This window comes from Talpa occidentalis, unplaced genomic scaffold, assembly GCF_014898055.3.
Source record: "Talpa occidentalis isolate TD23 unplaced genomic scaffold, MPIMG_talOcc4v2.1 talOcc4.16, whole genome shotgun sequence".
Lineage (NCBI taxonomy): Eukaryota > Metazoa > Chordata > Mammalia > Eulipotyphla > Talpidae > Talpa > Talpa occidentalis.
Window position 1 is genome coordinate 13,815,895 of NW_023601653.1, and position 12,703 is coordinate 13,828,597.

Sequence of the window (12,703 nt, forward strand, 5' to 3'; positions counted from 1 at the left end):
ACTCACCAGCCAGCCATAATCAAACCGGTGCTGCAGAGCCTGCAGGCAGCTTCACAGCACTGTGCTCAACCATCTGCGCCAGCAGGGGAGGCCCTGGGACGTAACTTCTTTATTTTAAAATAAATCTGATGAAATCACATCAACTTTTTAAGAGGTGACTAATAGGGTGTTACACAACCTGATCATTTGAACTTGCAAAGATTGGAAATGTCCTTGAGCTACTTTATGTGACTGGATCCTCTGTTTATTTTTATGGCAATCACTGACATTGGGGAATCCCGAGGTGGCCTGCCAGCCAACACATTCTGTTCAAGGGACAGCTCTGATTCAGCTTTCAATGTCTTAGAAGCAAACAGAGTGCCCACCACGTGGTCAGCATTACTTAGATACTGTTCAATAAACAAACACAGAGGAGCCTACAAATCAATTCTGTTGCTTTCCTCTAAAATTTGACATTTATCATTACATTTATTTATAATTATTTACACTTATTATATAACATATTATATAATATATTTATCTGTGCCACATTGGGAGAGTAATCACTGACAATTTCAGGGTGAGTCATTTTTGTATTCCATGTATTATATTTTATCCATTCTAATTGCCAAGTCTTAGTCTGGACTGTGATACCAACCAGGGGAGAGGCAAGAACTAGAGGCCACACAAGCAGCTCTCACCCAGGACTGTCCCCAAACGCAGCCTATCCATTCTAAATGAATTGCAATTTTACCGATTCCCCCAAAAACTCTCTCACTATGTATGGCCCCACCAAATGAAATACTTTTGGCTATAGGCTTTATTACCTCCTTCTTTCCCTTTGTTTTCCTTCTTCTGTCATTCTCAATTAACTAAAGGATATGAAAATGTATTTTAAAATATTTATTGAATGAAGTCTTAGACTCCTTGATCTCAATTTTAAAAGCGATGAATTCAACAGTTTCTCTTTCTTTAAAAAAATAACAAAAACAAACAAAACACACAATCATAAATTTCTTTGAACTGTGTGAGCTCATGAATAGGAAAAATGTACTGATATCCAAGCTAAATACTATAACTCTTTTCCTAGAGACCTACAACATCTCAACAAAGGTGCGGAAGTGGGAAGAAGTAGCAGCAAAGGAGGAAATCATGAGTTTATCTGGGGAAAGGGAAAAATCCAGTTTGAGGGATTTCAACTGGGCTTTTTTAATATAGTAAAACCTTAAGGAGAAAACCGCCAGCCACAAGATGCTTACCTTTGCACCCTTCACATGTCAGTGCATTGTAATGGTATCCAGATGCTCTGTCTCCACAAACAACACACAGCTCATCCCCTTTTATTCTCCCTGTTGATGTGCCCATTCGTGCCTTCTTTGCTACAGGCATCTCTGCTACCTCATTTTCTCCCTGGTAGAGAGTCTCAGTTGGCATTCGCCTGAGTTCATATATTCCGGGAGAGTACCACTCTTCATGCTGCTGCGGGTAGAAACCCAGGTTGGAATAATAGGATGATGAAGATATCTGTGGTTGAACTTGGGGAAACTGTACATTGTTGTACTGGGAGTATGATTCCACTTCCAGAGTCTGTCCCAGAGGACCTGCCGCCGGTTCTGTTAGCACACCTGAATGAAAAGTAACCACAAAACTGGACTTAACATCATCATTCTTTAAATTAGAAGGGCAGTTTGGTCTATGGTTACGAATATGTGTATCAAGGAAAGACTGAAATATTGAACTGTATAAAAATTAACAAATTTTCACAGCAAAAAAAAACTATTAAAAAAGTTAAAGGACAAGTTAAAATCTGAGAAAATATTGGCCTCAAAGAGGACTAAATACTCATATCACTAATATATACAGAGCTCTTGCAAATCAATAAGAAATAGTCAACATAAAATAGGAGAACAAATAGGAATGTTAAAATTTTTAAAAAGGAAAATTAAAAGGAATGTTAAAAATGCAACACAGAAAACATTCAACATTAATGGGAAAAAGGGTAAAAGACATAAAATTATTTAGTAATCTAAACATGTGTTCTATAAAAACACAAAAATAGTACTCATCCTTACCAATAACTAAATTAAATAACTGAAACTATAAAATAAAATATAACAGTTTTCATTCTCAAGTATGTAAAGATTTAAATATGTAAAGATTAAAAACACACTCTTGGAAAGCAAACATTCTGGGAGGAATGTTTGTCAATACCTTTCAGTATTTAAAATTCAAATACTCTTTTAATATAGTAATTCTACTGCCACAAAATTTATTTGTAAGCTGTGCTTGTATCAAGCATATGTATGAAAAAATGTTTGTGTGAAAATATTTATTTGCAGCAACACTTTTAAGAACCATAAATTGGAATTAATTTAAATATCCACCAGTAAAAGTCTGGGTAAATAAGTCATAATATGCCCATACACTGAAAGACCATGCAGATATGAAAGAATGATTTGGATTTACATGTGCTGAGACAGAAAGGTTATGATTTGGTACCATTTGAAAAAGCTGAGTTATAGAATAAGGTGTATATTTATGTTAGCATTAAAAAAAACACTTTTTGCAAAGGAATTTTCTGCAGAATACAAACAAAAATGGATGATGGTGGGGGTGGGAACTGAGACTGTGCACTACTTTCTGGGGTGGGAGCTGTCATAATTTTCTTTATTATTTACAGTGTACATGCATTATCTTAATCCTTATAAAACAAAGTAAGAACTTAAAAAAAAAAAAAAAGAATGCAGTGCCTGGAATCGGTCTACCTGGGCTCCAGTCTCACATTTCCAATATGAAGTTTACTGAAATCCCATTTTTCTCATCAAAATTGAGGAATAATCACCACTTCATTAGGTTGATGTAAAGATTAAATGAGATAATGCATGTCAAGAGCATTTTTTTTAATTGGAAGAGGCTCCTTTTTTTCTTTTTTTAAACTGAGATTTAATTGACGTAGAACATTATATGAAGTTTCAGGTGTAGAACACGATTTACTACATGCACATATTGTGAAAGATAATCCGAGTAAGTCTAGTTAACATCCAGCACCACACATAGTCACAAATTTTTTTCTGCGTGATGAGAACTTTTAAGATTTACTCTCTTGCTAATATGCAACATAGTATTATTAACTACAGTCACCAATACTGTATATTATAACCCCAGAACAAAGCAAATCACTAAAAAATGAACAACATATAAGAGGATATAGATGTGTGCCTAATTCTTCAAAGTAGAGTCAGGCAAATGTGACCAAAATCTCAACCCCCCTCTTATGGATAGTGGGACTTCAAGTATATTATTTAGACTATTGGTAAACCCAAATATTTGTAGCAGCAAACTTGAGATGAAAATATTTCATCAAGATTTATGCTGAAGAGTGAATGAAATAAACAGATGCACAGTTTCTCATCTGAAATTCCTAGGGAAATGTTTTGGAATTCAAAATTTGGGGGATTTTATAACAGAATACAGTACAATTTCTCCTAGAAAAATCTGGAACAGAACCCATAATCAAACGCAGCACTATTTTCCATGGTGAAATGTATGACTATTCACACCAAAAGGAATTTTAAAAGATTATACACATCTTTATGTCCATACAGATCAGATTTTTTCTTTTTTTTTGCTAAAAAAAATGCTTATGCCAAACTTTGGGGAAAACATTTCATTTTCAGAGCTTCTGGGATTTAGAATTGTCCACTAAAGATTGTGGATCTATACATCTATACTTGTAGAATTCTCAGTGCTCAAATATAACTGATACTCTGATATATGCATATTGAAAAATTGTTGAAAAGAACGCTTTCTGCACTGACCTAGGAAATGACTGACAGAACACAAAGTATACAACATCATTGCAAAAAAACCAATTTCCTCTCTTCCATACACGACTTAGCCATATAAAACTACATCAAATCCGTATATCTGACAGACAAAAAGTTTTGGCAATGGACCACAAAGTGAAAGGCTTTAAAAGTGTGGGATTATTACAGAAAAAAGATAAAAACATAAGCAAAACCCTAATCTATTTCATAACTAGACATGATTAATATTTCTGGAGTGAACAGGACTGAAAAGAACTAAAAAGCATTTAAAGCATTAGCTTCATTTCCAGTTATATCTTGATTTTATTGTCCAAAAGAGCTTATTCTCCCTTAACTCCCTTCTCCACCCCATGCCCCAATTTCTTTCCACCTACAGATCCAGGAAAATTAAGCAATTTCACAGAGGTCAATTAATTAATGACAGAATCTGGATTCTGCGGAGTCCAAGGAAATGTGTAATTTTTTTCTGTTCGCGTGATCTCTGAGCAGTCTTTCAACAAAAGAATCTTTTCATAATCAGGAAACACAATGGTGTCCCCTCTCAGATAATGATATCAATCTCTGGAATCATCTTCATTAAAATGGAAAGCTCTCAGAAATACATCAATAATATTTCATAAAAACAAAATATGGTAATAATATGAGAGAGTACACAATATCATTGAATAATGCTTCTATTCCCAAAGCAGATCCACTTCTACCACATCACACATCCCCACCAAATCACCACAGAGTAGAGACAAGAAATACACAGGCACTTGCAATCAAAACCCATCAGGGCCAAATACCCCAAAAGGGTATTCTAGGACAATTTCCACAATGAATTGACTACGAGACTTGCAACAACTGCCCAGCATTTTTCTGCAACAATTTCTTCTGTAGGGCCTTCCCTGGTGGCACAAGTGGTTAAGCATCAGCACTATGAAGCTATCCACAACTCATGCAGCAGGAGTTCGATCCCCTGCCAGGGAGCTGACCTACATGGCGCAGCAGACCTTTCCTGTCTCACCTGCTGCTCCCCTCAGCAGTGTATTTCAGTAGATCTGCCTGTTCTATTCCCCACTCTGTCTCTGGTGAGAGTGGGGACCTCCTGCACCTCTAGCCTGTACCCCAGTTCTTGTATGCATAAATAAATAAATCTTTAAAAAAAAAAAAAAGGTCTTTTGTAAAACCTGACTGTTAATACCCAGTCATGCCATCTTATATTTCTGAGTATAAAATTCAATTTTGCCAGTTGAATACCATAAAGTGATGTTTGTTTCCTAAAGGACCTAGCAGACTCCTAATTTTAATGATAGTTAATGGACAGCTAATTAATAATTATTAACACTTAGCAAGATGTTTGATAACATAAGTGACAGGATACTTCTTTTGTTTATAAATATATATTGAACACTTCCTATTTGTCAGACATTATGCTAGGCTTTGTGGATACGACAGTGAATAAGACTTATAAAACAGTAGGAAAAGACCCAGACTTTCTCTCATCTGTGTGTGTGTTGGGAAGAGGGTGGAGTGGGGGTGGAGAGTACTGCAGAGAATGTTAAGTTGGGACAAAACCAAGTGAAAAAATACAGATTTTTCCAATGGAGAACAGGAGGTAAAAAGGGCAGAGCGGGCCCACTTGAGTGTATGCTTTCTGAAAAGGTAAATTTATTTCTACTTTAATACAGCTTGAAGGGAATATATTGCATATATTAAAAATGGGATTTATGAGTGGTTTTCTTGAATCAGTCTCTCAAGGAATGGAATTATTTGAATTACTTTGTGTCAGGAATTTTCCATGAAAGTTGAGGGAAGAGTTCTTAAATGGGAACAGGGGTTGCAAGAGAGTCCAAGACTCTCTGCAAAGGAAAGCAAAATTCTGGGCAGCAAGTCTATAGCATTTAATAGTTTCTCTAAAGAAGTGCCATCTCAGGGAACTTTCTGTTGTTGTTGTGTGTGTGTGTTATCTCCCTTCCAATATGGTAGCCACTAACCACATGGGGATAATGAGCACTTGACATGTGGGGAGTAATATTAAAAAAATTGAATTTCTTTTAAATACAATTTAAAATTAAGCAGCATGTGTGGCTAATGACAACCACATCAGATACAGCAGCTTTAAGGAGACTGTGATCAGAACCAGTGTGTACCCAAATGGAAGAATTGGGTCCATGAAAAAACAATACTTTCTCATCATCTCACAGTTCCTCATAAGCCTGAGAAAGAACTGGAATTATGACAAGTTTCTCATCCTTGGCATAAAGTTGACCATAGCAAATGTTTCATGAATGTGTGTTGAAATGTCTCATGAATTGAAAAACTGCCTCCTCTGCCTTACTTTATTTCCTAACCCAGGATTTCTTCACTAGATGATACGGCTTCGTTTGTGAAGCTGTTTGCTATTCCAGGTGCCAGGCCCTTGTGATGTTGGTGCCTCTCTCAGCTTGTCAGCTGACCTCCTCCTCTGTGAGGCCAGTCCCAGTTTCCCTGGGTAGAATTAGTCTCTCCTACCTTCTGGCCAGAGCTCCACTCCAGCACTAATCAGACACAGGCACGATGGTTCTCGTTTGTTCATGGTCTAGCTCACAGCTAAACTTGAAATGGTGTGACATACTGGTTCCCAGGGCCCTGCTGTGCACACACATCTGGATTCAGTTCACCTGCAACTGGCTAGATGTATGAGCGTGGGAAAGACATTGAGCTTCTTGAAGCTTCTTTTCCTTCCTCTATAAAGCTGGAATGATGCAGGACCTACGTGACAGGTTGTAGTGAAGACAAACTAAGACAAAGAATGTAAACTGCAGAGCACCTGATACAGCAGCAACAGCCAGTACAGTGTTGTGGTTGGTCTATGAACTCTGGGGAATAGATTCGATTATATTCCCTCTTTCTTTTCTTTCCTGGCACCTTATGCAAAGCCTGACACAGTGTAAATGTTTAATAAATATTTGTTAAATTAAAAAGAATGGAAAATTTGCTTCCTCAGTCTTCCAACTAATTTCCATTTCTAAATACAGTGAAGTCACTCTTAAGCATCACGTTTAACTAAAATGGTGTGCTCCCTCAGTGAGAATGGCACATATTAAAAAAACTAGCAACAACAAATGTTGGCGAGGGTGTGGAGAAAAAGGAACTCTTCTGCACTGTTGGTGGGAGTGCAAACTGGTCCAACCACTATGGAAAGCTGTGTGGAGATTTCTGGACCTACTAAACATAGAACTTCCATATGATCCAGCAATTCCACTCCTAGGTATTTACCCAAAAGACACAGAAACATCAATTCCAAAGAGCACCTGCACCCCTATGTTTATAGCAGCACTGTTTACAATAGCTAAGCTTTGGAAACAACCCAAATGCTCAAAAATAGATGACTGGATCAAGAAGATGTGGTACATATATACCATGGAATATTACTCAGCATTCAAAAAAGATAAACACATGCAATTTGCAGCAACATGGATGGCACTGGAAGGGATCATGCTCAGCGAAATAAGCCAAAAAGAAAAATACCGGATGGTCTCACTCATAACAGGAATCTAGAAAACTTAAATAAGGGACCAGGAAAATGAATAACTATAAGAAAGTGAAAATCAAAATCAACAAAAAACTATGAACCAGAGACACTTTTAGGGGGGTGGGGGCGGGAGGGAGGGATTGGGGTCAGAATGGGGGGCTGCAATTGTATGGGGAATATAACAATAAAATTTATTATTTAAAAAAAATAAAATAAATTTAAAAAAATAAAATAAAATCAATAACTAGGTTTGGTAAATAAAAGAACATGATATAATGGAAAAAAAAAAGAATTCTGCTTAGAAAATATCGGTGTCTCCATATCATTCTAATAAACTGCATTTATTGCGCCATCAAAAAAAAAAAATGGTGTGCTCCCAAGTCTAATATCAAAAATATGTCCAAAATTGTGATCATTATAAAAATGATTAGCTAGAAATTTAAAAGGTAACATTCGGTTTTGAGGAAAATGTCCAACTAGACAATACTGCCTATGTTTCCGTTATAATCCACGTTTTACTTCAGAGAAAACAAATAGCCTAATTCTGAACTCTTTACTCATCTGCTTTTACATAGATTATGGGGAGAAACCTGCTGGGAAATTAGTTCAATAAAATAGTGTGTTGATCTCTTTTTATTTTTCTCACCACGACCCATAGTTTGAAATGGCCCCTTTGTCCACACAGTGTATAATTAATTGAAACAAAATTTCCATGAAATAACTATCAGCCTCACTTCTTGAGATGCACACTGACATTTCTATTCTATTCTATTCTGCTCTTCTTCACTCCACTCCACTCCATTCCACTCCACTCCACCCCACTCCACTCTAGTCTACTTTGTCATGTTCTATGCTGTCCTAGTTTTTATTGCTAGTCACAAACCACAAAGCAGACTTCACAACCCCCTGGGATCTGAAGGTCACCATTTTTAAAACACTGCATTAAGTAATGTATTTATTTTAAATAGTTTTTTCTAGTGTGCATAGGCATTAATGTCAGAACTACTTTACATTGGAAAATATGGTGCCATTTTATGTAATGTCCAGTGAAGAGTGTTAGGGAAAATATACTTAGATTTAATCCTGAAGAGGTGCTCATGTACCTAGAACCCTATAAAAATCATCCCACCTAACTTCTCACCTGTCTTTTGGTTTGGGCTGAGCCATCTTTGACAGAGGTCTGTTACTATAATCTCAAACAAAAGTCCCCCATATTTCTTCAAACTGCAGAAGCTTGATGCAGAGTGTGAACAGCATCCTACCTTTAGCAGGCTTCATGCTCATCATTTCCATAAGAAATCCTGAGGATGTGCAGCTGTGGCAAGGACTAATGTGAATTGGATTTTCTAATTCCTGAAACTGCATCACCATTCTTAGCTTATTCACAGCAACTGAAAATGAGACTAGGTAGGGAGTGACAGAGGACAGAGGTTGTGCAGTTTACTGATTAACTTCATTACAGAGCAGAATATTTGTGAATGTTTATGAGAAAAGTCCTCGATGCCAAATTGCCTAGTAAGCTGGAAACCAGTCCTTTAGATAAACATTTTGGGGAGAGTTTTTCCAGTTTAGGAACTTTTAGAGGGTAGACTTCTGTTCAGTGACTCTAAAAGTGGATTGGGGGGTCAAGAACCATATTCTAGATCTTGACATTTGTTCTGGCAAAAGGCCACAAAATAATATAATTTTAGAATGTCAGGAAGCATTAAAGCATAATGCTTAACAGCTAGTGTTAAGGGTTGAATTGTATCCCCCAAAATTGGTATGTTGAAGTCTTGATCCCCATTACCTTAGAATGTGATGCTATTTGGAGACAGGGTCTTTATATAAGTGATTATGTTAAATTGTGTTCATTAGGGTGCTGTCCTTATATAAACAAGACATGTCGACACTGAGACAGACATGCATAAAAAGAAGACCATGCGAAGAGTGGCAAGGAAAATCCACAAACCTAGGAGAGAGAGCTGGGGCAGAACCCTTCCTTCATTTCCCAGAAAGAACCAGTCCTGCCAATATCACTATGATTTTGGACTCTCCAGAATGGTAAAATAAATTTCTGTTGTTTAAGTCACCCAATTTATGATTTGTTATAGCAGCACTAGTAAGTGAATATATCTCTTGAACCATGGGCCACTCCTGAACAATTTACTGCCTCAATTTCCTCATCTCAAAATGGAACCAAAAAATACTCACTCTCTTAGAGTTAGTTATTATGAGTATAAACCACACAATATTTACATAATGCTTAACATGGTGGGTGATCACCCACCAGCATTTTATTGAAGTTAGGGCTCCTCAGCCTTGGGCTCATGCTACAGGCTGGCTTGCTTATTGAGAAGGAATAATTCCTGCAGCATAAATTTATGCACGTGAAGCTAGTGACTGTTGGCTATTTTTTGGAAGCAAAGGCTATAGAATAGGACTCAGTAGCCCGGGGTGGAATCCAGGCCTAATGCAGCCAGATACTCTGGATAACGTTAGGCCAATCTCTCAGCTTGCATGGCCACATTTGTCTACATCGACAGATGGTAAAACATAGATAGTAATTCTGCCCTACCTCCTTCATAGGCCTGTTGTGAAGATAAGGTGACAAATAATAAATATGAAAGCAGTTTTAAAAGGCAAATGTGAGCTCTAGAACATAATAACCACAGCTAAGATATTTCTACAACCTTTATCAGTTTGCAAAGTGCTTCCAGGTGCATTATCTTGCTTGATCCTTACACCTTTTAAGGAAGGCATTATGTATGATGCCCCCTGTCTTCTGCCCTATTTAATAGACACAGAAACGCAACTCAGTGAGCTTTTCCAATCAGTAAGGAATGAGGCTGCGATTCTAACCCACGTCTTCTGACTCAAAGAAATTGAAAACCTTAGGCACACACATCCTCGCTGCCAAGAAAAAGGACATGAGTAATGGTCCAGGTGTGTATTTCAGTTTGAATTATTTGATCAAGCGTTACCATTTTCGAAACTGTCCTCAATCCTGAGTTCTCCCTGACTTCACTCTCTTCTCACAATCACTGAGCTATTCTTGCCTGGAGAGGCTCTTTCGTGGAAGACCTACCCAAAGGATGTAAAGCAGGACTAACTAGATCTGAATTTTCTGTTTCAAGAATTCTCTACTGAATTGTTTATGGGTCAAAAGAAATGGGAGTATCTGCTTGCCTCAGAGGCGTCTGTATTAAAAAGGCAATGAGCAGGATAATTTAGTTGAACCAGGAAACCCTTGTTGTTGACTGAAATCACATAGGATGTTGTCATAGTAAGATTGGATTTTATGGATCCCACTGGATTCATTTTCACTGAATAATCCATAGTCATTGGATTATGATTGGAATCCCTTTCCTTCTCTCTGTGATGACCATCAGTCTCATGTTTTTTTCTAAAAATACATTTTTTTCTAATGATCTGTACTGCCTGAAATGCTAGCCACTGCTCCCATATGGCTATTTAAATTTAAATCTTTAAAAAGAATTAGAATGGGTTGAATAGCCGCATATGGAGATTGGCTACTACACTCAACAGAGTAGATTTAGAAAGTTCTATTGGACAGCACTGCTTCTGATGGTACTTGGGAGTAATGTGAATGATTTGTTAATCACAGCAAGTGGGGGTATCAATTATGAAGCCAATAAGAAAAAGATACCCAGAGCAAAATTGTCAGTGCATTTTAAATAAATTTTCATTAAGAAAGATTTGGCCAAACAACCCAAATGCCCAAAAATAGATGACTGGATCAAGAAGTGGTACATATACACCATGGAATATTACTCAGCATTCAAAAAAGATAAACACATGCAATTTTCAGCAACATGGATGGAGCTGGAAGGGATCATGCTCAGCGAAATAAGCCAGAAAGAAAGAAAAAAATACCGGATGGTCTCATTCATAGCAGGAATCTAGAAAACTTAAATAAGGGACCAGGAAAAAGAATAACTATAAGAAAGAAAATATCAAAATCAACAAACAACTATGAACCAGAGACACTCTATGGGGGGTGGGGGCAGGGAAAGGAGGGGTGGGGGTCAAAATAAGGGGGTCGTAATTGTATGGGGAATATAAAAATAAAATTTAAATAAATTAATTAATTTAAAAAATTTAAAAAAAAATTAAAAAAAGAAGAAAGAAAGACTTGGCCAACAAACTTGGAGTAATATATTCACATTGGAAAAGACTTTCCCACTGAGAGGGGGACCATTGAGTGTTCTCTTAGCCAAGATCCTTAATCATTCAATTTTGATTCCTTGTCCTAATGATATTTTGATGGTCTACTTACCATCTGTGGAACCATAACTACAATATTTATCATATTTGTTTATTTATTTTTTTAAGATTTATTTATTTATTTATACAAAGCACTGGGTACAGTCAGAAGCACGGAAGGTTGAGAGAATTCACCAGAGCCAGAGTGGGGAACAGAACAGGCAGACTGATGAAATACACTGCTGAGGGGAGCAGTGGGTGTGGCAGGAGAGGTCTGTCGCATCATGTGGGACCCTTGCCAGTGGCTGGGGATTGAACTGGCGCTGCAGAGGCTGTGGGCACCTTCGCAGCCCAGCGCTCAACCACTGTGCCACCAGGGGAGGCCCTATTTATCATATTTAAATCTCCATTTTCTCACCATTAAAAGGAGAACTACACAATACTCTTATAAGGGGATCTACCTTACAAGGGTACCTACCTTATAGGAGTGTTGTGAGAATTACTATTATAATGGCAAATAGATATAGAGTATGTATGATGTGCCAAACATTTTTCTCAGAACTTTATTAAGGCAAATAACTTGTACAAAGTTAAGGAATTTGCCGAAGACCACATACCAACGAGTGGCACAGATGGGATTGACCACGGGAAGTCTGCTAGCAAATCTAAGATTAATTAACACGATGCCTGATTGTGTGGAAAGGAGTCAAGAAATTATAGCTCTTATCTTTATCACAATTCACTTATCACTATACATGTATAGATTTTCCATATGACTTTATAGTTAATCTTCCTTGGCTTGGTTATTCTGAGTACCCAAGATCTGTTTCTTAGCCTGAAAGTTGAGAGCCAGATCATAAATGACAGCGGATTTCTCCACCAGCTGTCCAACATGTCTGCAATTCTCTGTGTCATTGCATGCCTCTTCCAAACAATGCCGTCCCTGTGTAAAAGAAGCAGTAATCTATTTTGTAATAAGGAAAGGCTCAGTATTTTCCCTCTCCAATTCTTAACTCCACTAACAAAAGTACTAGATGTGAGATTCCAGGGAAAGCTAAATCCAAAGTCAGAGTGAATTAGTAAAAATCTTAGAGATTGCTTAAATACATGTATGTGGATAAGAAATACAATGACAAAATATTTAAAAGATGCCAAGGCAAAGCTCTACTGTGTGAGCCAATAGAGTATCTTT

The 12,703-nt window shown here is 37.3% G+C and overlaps 1 protein-coding gene across 6 annotated transcripts in view; it reads right to left on the bottom strand.

The window, feature by feature from the left end:
- NR1H4 (nuclear receptor subfamily 1 group H member 4) overlaps positions 1-12,703 on the bottom strand; it is an 85,497-nt gene that overhangs the window by 30,117 nt on the left and 42,677 nt on the right. For 5 of the 6 annotated variants that reach the window (XM_054696106.1, XM_037513793.2, XM_037513794.2 and 2 more), the window contains one exon: positions 1,239-1,604. In XM_054696106.1, coding sequence (XP_054552081.1) covers positions 1,239-1,413 — 175 coding nt within the window. In that variant the 5' untranslated portion in view covers positions 1,414-1,604. Of the gene's footprint in view, positions 1-1,238; positions 1,605-8,567; positions 8,697-12,703 lie in introns of all 6 variants that reach the window. The other variant, XM_037513795.2, reaches the window with a different exon arrangement.